This window comes from Pleurodeles waltl, chromosome 4_2, assembly GCF_031143425.1.
Source record: "Pleurodeles waltl isolate 20211129_DDA chromosome 4_2, aPleWal1.hap1.20221129, whole genome shotgun sequence".
NCBI lineage: Eukaryota > Metazoa > Chordata > Amphibia > Caudata > Salamandridae > Pleurodeles > Pleurodeles waltl.
The window spans coordinates 618842319-618858093 of record NC_090443.1 but is presented as its reverse complement, the minus strand read 5'-3'; the positions used below and the strand labels follow the sequence as shown (position 1 = coordinate 618858093).

The following is a 15775-nucleotide window of genomic DNA, read 5'->3' as shown; positions in this document are numbered from 1 at the left end:
TACTAACCACATTATTTTCCCACCACAAATATACTGTTCCTGGGGGTTGCATTAATTTGGGGAATTGGAAACAACAGGGCTTGCAAGGCTTATAAAGGGATGTGAATTGATGCTGCCTTGTCAATGGCCTTAATCATTTAAAAACATAGAATGTACGTTATCCAAAGTAATAAATGTGTGCGTGTGTTTAAAATATTATATTAAATCCTTTAAGCATCATTTGTTTCTTGGCAACCTCAAAAACAATTTTCACTGACATTAATATTAAATTGCATTCTATGCTTTGAAATATTTGAAAGTAAGAAATTGTCAATTATTAAGCTTATTTACATTATTTTCTGTAGTGAAACATTTTAAGAAAGATTAGTAAATTGTAATTTCTTGTGCACCATATTTAAAAATGAATATTGAATATTTGTTTTAATTTTGCAGGGTCCTCCTGGTCCTTCTGGTGAGGCTGGTCCACCTGGTCCTCCTGGCAAGAGAGTAAGAAATTAATTTTAATTGTACTAGATATTTGCTCAGAGAGAAGTATGAAATATGGACTGCAAATTATTTTACATCTTCATAGATAAATGACTAGGTTCCTATTTCTCAACCAGAAATGTATTTTCCGTATGATCAGAGGAAAAGCCTTGACTTTTTTGAATTCTCAAGAAATTTCAGGAGTACTTCTGATAAACTATCATGGTAATACTTTTCTAGGAGTCCTCATATGAGTAACCTCCATGCATGCAGAATTTACTGTTTGGAAATTTCTGATGATGAGACTCTAATGAAAGTATGCATTAAGACACTGTAACATTTTTTATTTATTCATCACGAAAGTATAATATTTGAGAAATGCCACCAATGAATCCATTAGTATGGATAACTACATCTCCATTCAAATTCTGGGAACACACTTAATACACCCCTTTAATTGGAGGAACCATAAATACTTTGCAGGATGAGCACTGTCTGTCAATTATTGTTGAATGATGAGTCTGAGTATGTGGAAGTTCACCAACTGTTAGATGTTGAGCCACCAATCAACATCCTCAAAAACGTTCCTATTATTAAATTTGTGAATTATTAAATGCCACCATATTGATGCACTTTCTAAATTCACAAATACAAGCAATTCTGTTTCTGGGAACATCCATAGCCACATTAAAGATTTGTTTACTCTTAACTTGAGCTTAGGTGCCCAAAAGCAATGGCAATTGTCCCATAAATGTTATTTTGTTTTAAAGAGTCATCAATTCAAATTCAAATAGACGTCAACATTAATTCCATTAAAAGCATTTCAGATTTTATGAATATAGTAAAATAAACAACAAAACAACTAACAAAAATAAACAACAGAACAACTACCACATACACGATTCCTTTAATCAACCTTTTGCATCCTTTAACTTGTACAAGAAAATGCCTTTCACAGACCATGCATTATCAGCCACCCATATAGTCTGCAATATGATGGAGTTAACAACTGAATGACCTGCAGTTGATATGTTTGAATCACAACAATGTCACTCTGGCATCCATTTTTCAAATGTCAATCCACTGTGTGCTATTAAACTTGGTAATAGCACCACATCCCATTTTAAGCATGTACGAGGGGAAATATGCTGTTATTAATCATATGACATATTGCTATTTTGAGTTATATCAATCTCTCACTTTTTAATGTGCAATTTGGCACAAGGTCTAAGTGTACCTAAATGACTTCACAAGTGTCTCATTTTCTATCAAAGACACAGTAGTGCTGATTAGTTTAGCACCATGTGTGATTTATTTAATTTTTAAGTTATATTTAAGAAAGTGGCTGTAACATTATAGCGTGTTGATTGATCACTCCTTAGTCAAGATTGCTAATTAGACATAATTAAAAATAAGGGTCTGAAAAGATCTTAATCAGCATTTAAGAATAATCAATCGAATATTATTTACACATATAGATTCTTGCTCTCGACCAACCAAAGGCAGAATTAATTTCCAACATCTTACTAGGAAAATTAAATCTTTGAAAAGTAGAATGCTATACAGTGATCATAAACAATAGTTTTAGTTCTCCTTTCTCAGCACATTAGAAGCTACTTGTATTGCAGCGACTGTTGCATCCTTCTCTTGGTTATGTAAACCTTTCCCATTAACAATGCCATTCATCAATGCCAGGAAAAAAAGGCTATATACAGATCAACATTTAGCACTGCCCCTGAGAGCAATTTGATGCTGGTTTCACACTTTTTAAAACCAATGTCATCATTAAATTTCAGTAGGCAGCTGTTTAGCGCGTGTGTTAAATTGCCCCTTCACAGGCATGCATAATTGCTTTGTGCATTTCACAAAAACATCTATTTACTTAGTCAACTTGCAGAACATCTATCATTGTGTCCACTGCAGAAATCATAAAAATGGACCTTTAATGTTTATCCTTTAAAGGTGATTAATTTTTGTGCTAAGAAACAACCACTTTGCTGTATTTGCTAAAGCAGATTAGATTTATGCATGAAAAAAATAAATTTTGCAACTTTCAAATATGTTACATACAGTAAACAGTGCTGAAACAATCCTTTATGAAAAGCAACCAAAGTAGTGTTGGTGAAGAAAAAAAAGTTGAGTAGCAGATTCCTAGATTTTTGAAGCAAAATATTCTTTATTCTTTTAAAGTCTTAAAGGATATTTTTATTACATAAAAGAGGAAAATGTATCATGAATTAGCTTATTTCTCATTTATTTGGTCAGTATTAGGAACTCTGACCAGTACCTAAGAGGTGTCTGAGAGGTGTAGAAATAACGTTGTTGAGTAATACAACAGTAAACAACAGAATATTCATATATAGTCAGAACTTGGAGATAAAAGATTGAGACAAGGAAAGGTATTGGTGGTAAATTAGGTCTGTAAGGATCATATAACTAAAACAGTTGAGTTGCTGGTAGGTGATAGGAGCATGCAGATAGTAACCAGATCAAAAGACTAAGGATATGATTTTAAATATGGCGGCTTGCTTGCTGTCCATTAGGGTGTCAAAGTCACTACTTCCCACCATACTCTGATAGTTCCACCGGTCCTGTGGAGATCCCATACCTTCAGGGGATCTGCTGCCTCATTCGCTCCTCTGAAGGCACTGAAAGCTTGCTGCCTGGCCACCATATCTCAGATGGCCGCTCAGCAAACTTATTATTTTTCCAAAAACAGACGCTGAAAATGAAAAACAAAAAATTTATGACACCAACATCCTGCAAGGCTTTTTTCAGTTTTGTGCCATTAACGTTTCTCTGGCAGTTTTCGAAATGAACTTAAAAATAGATTAGACCATCTGCTTTAAATAGGGTGGATGGCCTGATGCATCTACGCCGATAGTGGCCAAGCAGAAAGCACTAGCTGACCGTTTTAATAGCTCTGATAGTAATGAAAACACTAGCTACCTTTTGAAAAGGCGCTTTCCAACAATCTTCAAGGCCAAACTGTAGCAATATACAGATCTATCCGAGGGACACACTGACAAATCATTCTCTATGTTTTTTATTGTGCGAATGGCACACCAGTTTCAGCGGTTACTAATGTTCACATTTTCAAAATCGTACACATCGAAAGAAACATCCAATGAAATCGATTTTTGTCCTACGCCACGAATACGTTCTATCAGTCAGTAACGTAACTGCCTCTTATTTCTTGAGAAAAGTGAGTAAACTCTGATTGTGCCGCCACTAAATAGTCTTAGCCACTATTGTTAATTAAATACTCATAATTTAAACTAAGTGCTAATTAATTACACATCATTAATAATAAGGGTCTGAAAAGTAATCAGCATTTTAAGAATAATCCATTGAGTATTAATTACACTTATGGATTCTTACTCCCTGCCAACGGAAGACAGTATTAATTTCCAACATTTTACCCGATCCAATTGAGTCTTTCAAATGTAGAATGCTAAAGTGATGAGAATCTTCTCACAATGCATTGCTCGTACCAGGACAAGAAACCTGCTTTCTAGTGCCCTCTAGGTCTCAGCGCTGCCGCACTTCCGCTATCAATGAAAACAGTTGTGGTTACGAAAAGTCTGTAGTGGCAGGGGACAACACAACGGAACTTCAGAAAACCCTATGCATAAATACGTACATTTTAAAACACAACTGACGTAGATAAAAGGTGGTGACCGTCAATATGAAACACACATTACATTTATTTTTTGTCAGTAGTGAAATATGTCTAGAAGTCAGGAGTTGCATCGCCTTAAGTAAATTCCAGAAAAAGCCGTAAATCCCCACATTGATATCGGAAGCACATTTATATGGGTGTAAACCACATACATTTACAAGTAACTTTTTATCAACTGGTATTCAAACAACATGAAAAGAACTTTAAATTACGCACGCATGTAATAGAGGATGCAGATAATGAAATGGCCATTTCTCAGTGAATCGAGTTGGTGTATTGCATACCATTTTCAGGAAACAATTTTTTCTTTCTTTCTTTCACAGTTTTTTTCTAGATGACTTATAGGAGTATGTTTTAATAGAATATTGATTAACCACTCTTTATGATAGTGGTGAAAAAACCATAGCGAAATACAATTATTCCTAGAGGCAGAACAAAATGAAGTTGTCATTTTCAGGACTTACAGAACCTGTGATATATGTTAATGGTTTGAAGAATTGTTCGTTCCTAGAGGTGCTGCCTATATGAAAGGTTCTGTCAGCAAGCAAAATACAGTGAAACCTCATTATCGAAGTGTAGTTTCACCAGTTGTTGTAATATATAACTGTCTTTATATTTTCTCCCAAATAATCAACAATCACATTTTCTTTTGGGAGAATGTCATATGCGTGGTCACTTTTTTCAGAAATCCTGTTCTAAAAATATTCTAAAATTAATCAAATATTAGGTTGCACCAATTTCCGAGTTGGTAAAAGTTAAAGCAGCTGAGGATACACAGTACAGTCAGATGAACTAGCTCAGATTAGGTTTAAAATACAAAGAAGCAGGGATGATGTATTTCAAAACGCAGCAGCCCTATCGCATTATAACAAGTTAGATTTTCTTTCCTATAAAGATGCGGGAGCCAATTTGTTATGAAAGCTCTTTCTGATACCAGAACACAGCTATAATAAGAAAATGGTCGCACTATTCACTTTCAGTATATTTCTACAAGCAACTAGTGTTGACGGTGCCCAAGCAACAATTGATGTTGCAGTTTCAGTGCGCCATCTTCTCTAGTGGTAAAATGGAACACTTTTAGTAGGTAGCAAAGGGCTCTCAAAACTGCCAGATGAAATCACTGCCTGTTGCCCTTCCGCCTACTCATAATGCCAACTGGTGCTGTAGTTAGTCTAGATTTCAGGGCTCCCCATGACTTCTCCTTAGAGTGACCATCTGACATGGAAACAAATTCTGGACAGCACTGTAAAAAAGCCAGGATAAACAGTCAAAACTCAGGACAAAAATTCAGGACGAAGAGTCAAAATTCAGGACAAAAAATTATGAACAAACGTCAGTGCTACAGACATATTCAAGGAGAGGCCACCACCCACTACATTATCAGTTAATTTATTTGCTGAATTCTACAAAGCACTATTTATTCATGGTCTTTTTGTGATTGACTCCTTCTATGCTACATTCAGGTGTCACATTACGTCCTTGTTCAGTAGTAAATTAATGCCCTTTGGCATGGTGTCAAGGCCATCACCCCTACCCAAATCTATCCAATCTTTCTAATCATTTTAAAACCCATGGCAAACAGTTTAAGAAACATGAAGGCGAGTAACCTTATGCTAGTTTAAACGAGTTTAACAGAAACTGGCTCACCTCAATCTTCAGTGGACTTTAAAACTAAAAGAAATGTAATGAGGCAGAGCAGGTGGTGTGGGAATTAGTCTCACCCCTAATGGCAGGATGTGAGGTTCTCACAACTTGTCTGTGAGAAAGATTTAAAAAAGTAATTATTGTTTCTTGAACATATGGTACTGTTTTCCCCTTTATATACAGTTAGACCTAAGATTGAACTGGGAACCAGTTACCTTTCGATACCTAGGGATTAATATCTACCATTTCTCCACTGATCTTCATAATGGAAATCTGGATAGAGAAACACATTCCCTTCAAGCCAGTTTGCTTTTCGGTCTTCTTTTCCACTTTCAGTATTGAACCACGTGGCACTAGTGAAGATGGTGTGCTACCTGATTATTGTTTAATTTTGCAAACCTTCTCCTCCTCATCCCGCCTTCCTTTTTCAGACATGCCCCACATCAGATTTGGTCACTGGGGTGCCCTAGGGTAGCTCTTTCCACTCTAAATCTACCTGTGACTGCAGGTGGATTTGCCCTTCTGGATTTAGAACCCTATTATCTAGCTGCACAGCTCCAATGGGTGGCACGCTAGCCTTCTGGACACCCCCCGCATGAGATGGGGTTTATCTATAAAGACGTTAGGGAGGACTTACTGCACTAGTCATTGTTCCTACTGACCATTGTGTGTAATGCCAATCCAGGGTTATCCTGCAGAGCTTTCCCTTGCCTTGCTAGAACCTGTAAACTCACTAACATGAAGAAACCCAAAACTCCTGCACTACCTTTGCTAGGCCTTCCCAGTGGCACAGGATGGCTGTGCTCAGGGCAACTCTGTCAGTGGCATGCTGCCGGTGTCTTAAAATTGGGGAATTTGCTTGTGGATGGCGAGCTACTAGATTTCCAAACCCTTGTGGCAGACTACCATCTTCACCCTGGTCAACTCCTTACTTACAAACAACTTAAACAATCATTAAATGCCATATTTCACATTTGCCACCTAGCACTAACCCCACATGAGATGTGCCAGAAGCTTTACACCCTAGAGACTGGCAGCAAACTGATAAGATGGATGTACAGACCTTTCTTGCAAAAGGGAGACTGCTCCAGGTCTTGCCATACTACCTGGGAGACTGATGTGGCCACACATCTGCAAGATACAGGCTGGGCTAAAATACTGGACTGTCCACAAAGTATCCCACTTCTGCCATTTCAAGTACATTCAGAGAGCTTCCCTGGGAATGCATTCTACCCATTGCTTGCCATTGGCTTTGTAGTTTGTAACTGACATTTTCTTGCTTTCAATTTGCTGGCCTTATTTGTTTTAGGCTGTCCAGCTTGAGTTTGTCCCTTTCCTTGCCTAAACCTTATTTACAGTTCCTTCCAAGTGCTCCTTTTCTGTAAACAGGCCTGTAGGTCTTGTTCTTATCTCATCACATTTGCTGTACATGCGCAGAACAAGGTCAAATGTCAGGCTCTATCTTCAATGGGAACTTAGTGTTTACTTGTCTTTGACTTCAATGTGAGAGGAAGTACTTTAATATGATTAAAAACATATAAGTAAACTTGGTGATGCAATGTCCACTCATTATTGTCTGTGCACTACATAGTTTTATTTGGAAAACTGTATGTCCAGTGGCGTAACAAAACTTGAGGGCCCAGCTGCAAAGAACATAGAGTCCCCCCCCCAGACTTGCTGAGGAGGTCTCTGGCCACAGTACTGTGCTGACGGCCCCCCTGGAGTTTGGGGGCCCCCGGCCACCACAGGGGCTGCAGGGGCCTTTATTATGCCACTGTGAATATCTGTGCAAATGTAATGGTCATTTTGGTCAAAAACATATTGTCTGTAATGGCAGTGTGCTACCACACCCTGCATATTACCACCACTGCACTCCACTCTGCACCACTCCACTTTACACCACTCCATACTATTGCACTCTGGGACACTACACTCTACTCTGAACCACACCACTCCGCGCCACTGCACTCTATGCCACTTCATGCTACTCCTCTCTACTCTACTCTGTACCACTCTACTCTACGTAAAAGCATTCAATAACACCCTACACCCCTGCACTCTGTGCCTCTGCACACTACACCACTCAAGTCTAGGCCACACTAATCTACTCTGCACAGCTCCACTCTATGCCACTCTGCAACACTGCACTGTATGCTACTGTACTCTATGCCACTGCACTCTACGCCAGTGCACTTTACTCTGTAACACTCAACTCTATGGCCCCGCACTCTACGGTATGTCACTCTAATTTACTCTGTGCCCCTGCACGCGATGCCACTGCACTCTTCAATACTTTACTCTATGCCATCACACTCCATGTCACGCTACGCAACTGTACTCTACCCTGCACTTCTCCATTCTACTCCAATTCACTCTACCCTGAAACAATTTACGTCACTGCACTCTGTGCCACTGCAATCTACACTACCCTACTCAACTCTGCTCCACTCTACTCTTTGCCACTGCACCCTAAACCACTGCACTCTAACCCAATGCACTCTGCACAATTGCACTGTATGCCACTGCACTCTACTCTGCACCACTGTACTCTAAGCCAGTGTTCTCTGTGTCACTGTACTCCACTGTACATCACTGCACTCTGTGACATTCTACTCTGCAAAACTGCACTCTATGCCAGCCACTCTACTCTACACCACTCTATTCAGTACTATTGCATTCTATGCCAATACACCCTATGCCACTGCACTCTATACTATTCTACTCTGCATCACTCCACTCTACACCAATGCACTCTACAGCACTAAACTCTACTTTGCAACACTCTAAGCCACTGCACTTTATGCCACTCAACTCTGCTCTGCACTTTATGCTACTGCATTCTACACTACTGCATTCTCTGCTCCTCTGTTGTATGCCACTCGACTGCACTCTATGTAACTCTACTCTGCACCACTCCACTCTGCACCTCTGCACTCTACAATGCACCATTCTAATCTGTGCCTCTGCATTTTACAACACTGCATTGTACGTTGCGGAATTCTATTTCACTGCACTTAATGCCACTTCAATCTACACCACTATATTCTGAAACACTCTGCCAATGCACTGTACACCAGCCCACTCTACTGTTTGTCACCCCACTGAATACCACTCTACGTGACTCCACACTATGCCACTCCTAAACACAACACTCTACCACTACACAACACTGTACTCCACTCTTCGTCATTCCACTCTACGACACTCCATCCCACTCTCCTCTATGCCACTAACTTTTGACCATGCTGAACAGCAGCTACTCTGGTGTACAGCATGGCTAAAACACATTAGCAAAGCCAATTGCTCCTGCATAGATGGGACCCATTAGCTTTGCCAGTGCTCTTTAGGACTATAAGGTCATGAGGTGCCTGAAAGCACCGTGAATGTGTAAGTCATGATTTTAAACATGCATTACAGACAGTATAATATTGGCTGCCACAAAATGTACATATACATTTAGGTTAAAGATAAAAAGTGCTACTAAAGTATTGATTTAAATAATTTACAGATTATACCTAGTGCAAACATGTTTTCAAAACTATACATTAAAAGTATTCACTTCACAGCTCAGCTCGGAACACCCTTACAGTATCTATTTATAAGAAAATATCTTTGCCATCAGACAGCTTCAAGTCATTCCATCATTTAACACCAATACAGGTTTTCAATCCCCTTTACAGATTGACCAGTTGCTCAAAATTGCATTTCTTTTGGGAAGGAGACACCCTGGCAGGAAGGCCGGTTTCTTAACTGTCTGCCCTTCCCTGGAAATCAGAGCACATGAGACTACCTGCCATCCAATTCAGCCGGGGAAACATAATTTTTCTAATTACCTTTTGTCCTTTAGCTGATGGCTAAAATTACGGACAAATGCTGTCCATTAAGCCAGTCATGACAGACAATGGATGGTAGGGCTAAATCACGAACACTCCGTGAAAATTACGGATGGGTGGTCACCCTACTTCTCCTGCACGAACAAGGTTCTTTGTCAATTACAATGAAGGAAATGACAGAACAGTACTCTGCACCAGCTGATGCCACTGGTTAGGTATTACAACTTGCCTCACTTCTACTGCTGCCTCTAACTGGGCTTACAGCAGCAGACCAAATATCACCACAGCACACTGTATGTGTAGAGAGGACGATGATTGCCAATCCACCCATCGACCTGTCTTCCACTAACTCTGATTCCAAGGAAGTGTTGCATCAAGCTATAATGCTTGATTTGGAGGCTGTTTCTGAGGTCTCAAATGGCCTTTAACCTTCACAGAAGGAGGACGATTGTTCTCAATTGGAAGGTATCTGCTGGTAGGCTTCATGCATATATTTGGTAAAGAAATCCCTGTGTGTTTTCAGTATCCTTATAATAAACATTTGAGGTCGATTAACCCATATATCATTCAGTATATAGTGTCTGGTTTGGAGGAACATTTTCAACCCAATCAGTGTGTATCTTTCAAAAATATGTATTTATAAGAGTGGAAGTGATTTAGCCTCTTTTGCATTTATAGACAGAAAGGTGATTAGTTCGTGTTTTACACAGTTGTACACATTTTAGTGTAAAGTGCTTATCTCAGAACAACCCTTCCACTTGTAATCTATGAATCTGTCATGGTGGCATAACACCAGGAAATATGATACTTATGCCCGTATTTATACTTTTTGACGCTAAACTGCGCTAACGCAGTTTAGCGTCAAAAAATTCTGCGCCGGCTAACGCCATTCTGAAGCGCCATGCGGGTGCCGTATTTATTGAATGGCGTTAGCCGGCGCAAGCAGACCGGCGCTGCCTGGTGTGCGTGGAAAAAAACCACGTACACCAGGCAGCGCCGGCGTAGGGAAAAATGGCGTTAGGGCGTCTTAAAAATGGTGCAAGTCAGGTTGACGCTAAAAAATCACCTCCACCCGATTTGCGCCATTTTTAACGACGCCCAGACGCCATTTACATGACTCCTGTCTTAGTAAAGACAGGAGTCAAGCCCCCTTGCCCAATGGCCATGCCCAGGGGACATATGTCCCCTGGGCATGGTCATTGGGCATTGTGGCATGTAGGGGGGCACAAATCAGGCCCCCCTATGCCAAAAAAAATTATTAAAAAAAAAAAAATTATACTTACCTGAACTTACCTGAATGTCCCTGGGATGGGTCCCTCCATCCTTGGGTGTCCTCCTGGGGTGGGCAAGGGTGGCAGGGGGGGTCCCTGGGGGCATGGAGGGCAGCTGTGGGCTCATTTTGAGCCCACAGGTCCCTTAACGCCTGTCCTGACCCAGGCGTTAAAAAGCGGCGCAAATGCGTTTTTTTTTTACCCGGCCACTCCCGGGCGTGATTTTTGCTCGGGAGTATAAATACGACGCATTTGCGGCGCAGTCATTTTTTGGACGGGAACGCCTACCTTGCATCTCATTAACGCAAGGAAGGCGTTCACGGAAAAAAATGACGCTCTTTCCTCCTACTTTGGCGCTAGACGCGTCTAACGCCAAAGTATAAATATGGCGTTAGTTTTGCGCCGAATTTGCGGCGAAAAAAACGACGCAAATTTGGCACAAACGGAGTATAAATATGGCCCATAATAGACCCAAGACAGAGAAACTTAAAACTGCAGAGCAGAAACATTGATTAATTGGAAGAAAAATAAGAATCTAATACAAATTGTTACAGTCAACTTACCAGATAAAATAATGCACAAAACAGCAAACGTCTACCTTGCTGACACTGTATCAGTCTTTATGGTGAATGTCTTTAATGCATGTCACTATGAGAGTCCTTATGATACATAATTCAAAGGAAAAACCCTAATGCATGTCACTATGAGAGTCCTTATGATACATAATTCAAAGGAAAAACAATCACATATAAAACAATCTCATTATGGCTTATTGATACGTATGTGTTTTCCTGTGAATATTATCGATATGAAAGATGATTTGATAAATTCGGCTACCATAAATGTTGACTCATAGCTAATGGACAATATTGATTCAAAAGTCTTACTTTTTTACTACGGCTATTAATGTATTAAATAAGTAGAATAACAACAACATAAAATAAAAAACAAACGTGTTTGATCTAATGTACAAAGAGTTCCTATAATCAGTCTAATTTGCCTAGAGTTATCAGCACTTATAATGTAACTCCGTTGCAACTTGGTTTCCTGGACATGGCGTATAGTGTTTTCATTGGTTAAAATCTCTTGCAAGAGATTTTAACCAATGAAAACACTATACGCCATGTCCAAGAGATTTTAACCAATGAAAACACTATACGCCATGTTCAGTAGACGCTATGTAACAGAAAGTGCATTGCTGCGAAAGTGTCCATCATTTTCATGGATATGTGACCAATGTAAACCATGCCTATCACTTTTCACTCTTCGCTTAAAATCCTAATTCAGTATTTTAAAACTTGTGTGATGAAATGGGACACATTTCCTAAAATAGTTAAGCATTTAGCTGGTCTTTGTTTGGTCCTTTGCGCTCTCCAGAAGACATGTGGGCGTATGACACATTCTAGTTATCTACCTTTTGCCCCCGAGATGGACCCCAAAGAGGCATTGTTCCTTTGGGAACCCCAGACTGGCCACTTTTAATAACTGAGAACTTTAGTGCTTGTCACGCTGGCTGATCGCTGATTGCTAGCATGAAATGACACTCACTTGTTTTGCTTCCAAATCACACAAGCCAAAACACATTAAGTTTGTGTAATTGAGCTCCTCTCAAAGAATAGCATTGTTATGTAAAAAAGGCAATTATATTGTTTTCATGTAATTTCATCAGTTACTTTATGAGTGTTCTAAAAAAGATGTTCTTTGCGGAGGAGGCAGTCTATGGGGGAGAAACGTAAAAGCAATCTTACCTTTTTCCCTGTGAGTCTTAAATTGCAATCACTCCAGCTTACTTCAAAGGCTGACTTGGATGGTTTTCACACAGTATTAGAAAGTCTGAGACCACAGATCTAAATCTGCTTGCCAAAGTACTTGCAGCTGATCACACACATTATCATTGTGCACTGAGCAACATCTGCTAAAGTCATGTAATCCCATGTTCTGCGTAGTTAGTACTTTGCTAATGACAGCTGTAGCTGTCTGTTGCAAGGGTAAGGACATGATCTTTGCAGTACAGGCAACTGTATATTGCAGATGTGTACACTGTGGTATTGAGAACACAGTGTCGTGAGCCTACACCATATCACAATCAAGGAAAGGGAGAGAGAAGGCAGAGGGAACACCCTTCAATTTATTTAAAGCACAAAAAGTACTCCGTTCCAAAAATTAGATGTTCTTTTTAGCTGCAGAAAACATACATAGATACTGTACTTTTCAGGACAAAAAACCTCACTCCACCAATGAGTGGCACGCATCCTCATCGGGCCACACGTGGCACCAGTCATTATGATTCAGGCGCGAGCTACTACGCTACTGTAGAAAAACGTGCGAGGTATTATTAAGGGTGGTACCAGTATAGGCATTGTGTGATGAGTGTGATGAGGGCCTGTGGGTATTTGAGTGAAAGAAAGGGTTGTAGAGATAAACAGATATGCAATAAAAGTAATTTCTTACTAAAGAATGTAATGGCTTGAAAAATGGCACCTTTCTGTAGATAATACTGTGTATTGCAAGCATCACTCAGGCCTGATGCATTAGTTTTTCCAGTGCTTGCTTTTCAAGTTATTATTTCAAGTTGTTATTATTATTATTATGACTGCTGTTGTTATTATTATTATTATTATTATTATTAGTAGTAGTAGTAGTAGCAGTAGTAGCAGTAGTAGTAGTAGTAGTAACAAATCTTCCTTCTTGTAATAACATAATGGTGAAGATGTTGATTACAAATAAAAACATAAACCAAGGAAGTATCAGGCACAAGTAGCACACTTGTTAAAAAAGGAAATAGATTTCTTAAAATAGTTTTGTTTTCTTTTTATGTTTGGTGAATGCATAAGGAATCTGACTTAATCTCGTTCCATTTTATGCTTTAATATTGTCATAGCATTAAACACAAATTAAGAGTCTCTGAAAAGCAGGGTGTTCAGTGCTGCTTAAGACGAAATGGTTTAAGTCACATTAGTTAATGTCTTAATTATAGCATGGAGCTCACCTATGCAAAACACTGCTGTAACCAAGCAAAGTTAAACACTTCCCTAAACTGAGCGTGTGAATTTTATATGCATTAATCTCGTACCCACAAGCAAAGTTCAATTGGATGAATGTTCAGCCAATGCAAATTGTAAACAAAGTGAACTGCAGATAGAGCTGCCTTTTGAGGATGCTGTTTCTGGATTCCCTAATGCCACTTAAAATTCAGCAGACACTACAACTCAGGAGCAGGAGGGGGAGATTAATAACAATTAGGAGCCGTCTATGCAGATGCACCATCTGCCTTTAGCCAGCAATAATTTAAAAGAGAGCTGCTCATTTAAGGTCTTGTTGCTTAAAGCATTCCTGGCGGGGTTTATTAATGGATACACCCCCTTTCTAGAGTAATCATGATTCATTCAATTTAGCAATTATTTTTAATTGATACTTTGTCTCCCTTCCTTGATAAGGAATGACCCTTTCGTATTATTAGGTATTCTAACAGTCATACACTTTCAGCTTTTATACAGGCAATGACTGTTTTTTGTTAACAATCTAATAGAAGTGGGATAATTAAAGAGAAGTAAAAAAGAGAGACATAAGAGAAATTCAGTTGGTACAATCCTTAGTGTACTTTTTGCTGCACCATCCTCTTCCAACCGGATGTCCAAGAAACTAGAATGCCAACCTTCTGAGACTGAGCATTGTTTGTAATGACTGCCAAGATTTATAATTTACTAACTACGCTCGTTAGACAAATATACTTAGATTCTTTAAAGGTCTGAAACCCTGCCTTTTTAGTTAGTAACTCTGTATCCTGTTGGTCTGCACTACATGGGGCTGTCTCTTTGCCTCCTCCTTTTATCTGCTCTTTCACCTTTTTTCAGCGTATGTGATTTTTATTACACTTTTCATGTCAAGCAACTGCTTATTGACTGCTCAAAAAATAAATATAACAATAACATAATGTAAAATAAAATAAGGGCAAAGGCACAGAGAAAAAAACATTCCAGGATGTAGGTCTTAATGAGGGAAGTAAAAGATATGTCTAAATAAAAATATGTTAATGCTATAAAATGCCTTCTATCTTGCACAGATATTCAACTAACTGATACATATTAATAATGACATTGATAAAAAAATGAAAAATAAATTCAGGGATGTCAAAGGATTTGTGGTAGGTTACGTTCACAAACACTGACACCGTACTTTGTACTAACACCTTTTTTCAACTAGGGCACACTTTCTGATAGTAGAGTTCTTTGTTAACTGCTTATTCAGCTTACTTCCTACCTTACTCTATTGTATGACTCTAACCTCATTCATGCCTTGCAGGTTTCAGAGGTTTCAGATATGTACCTCTTGGTGATGTCTTAGGTAAAGCACCAAATGTGTGAAATAATGATAATCCATATACATAAAGTATTTTAAACATTCACCAATAGCCTAATCTTCCTTACAATACACAACTACCCACTTGAAACAGTAACAGACAATTTTAAGTTTATTTCTTCTGTATAGGAACTCTCCACAAATAAGAATCCATACAAGTATTATCAATATAAATGTGGATGACTCACATAGGAGGGACAGGAAAGTAAGCATTCATTGTAGACCATAAGGCTGAAACCTAAATATATGATGAGTTTATTTTCAGATTTAATGTAGACCATACACAGGTTGAGCAGATCCTCTATTAGATCAACCTGGACAGGAGTACATATATGTTCCTCGATAGATAAACCTTCACATTGAAGGCAGAAGATGTTGGTGATTCATGGTGGCTCAGTAGCAAATGATTTACAAAAAAATCAGAAGTGACCGGGCTCTTAAATATAGTTAGTGAACATGAAACTTAAGATCATTCAGGACACAAAAGCAATATTTTGTTGAGCTAATGTATATCTCCACCC

The 15775-nt window shown here is 39.0% G+C and overlaps 1 protein-coding gene across 5 annotated transcripts in view; it reads left to right on the top strand.

Annotated features, from left to right (window-relative positions):
• The window catches only part of COL11A1 (collagen type XI alpha 1 chain), a 360373-nt gene that overhangs the window by 303432 nt on the left and 41166 nt on the right, over nt 1-15775 (top strand). For all 5 annotated transcript variants that reach the window (XM_069232190.1, XM_069232193.1, XM_069232189.1 and 2 more), the window contains one exon: nt 433-486. In XM_069232190.1, the coding sequence (XP_069088291.1) occupies nt 433-486 (54 nt within the window). The remainder of the gene's footprint in view (nt 1-432; nt 487-15775) is intronic.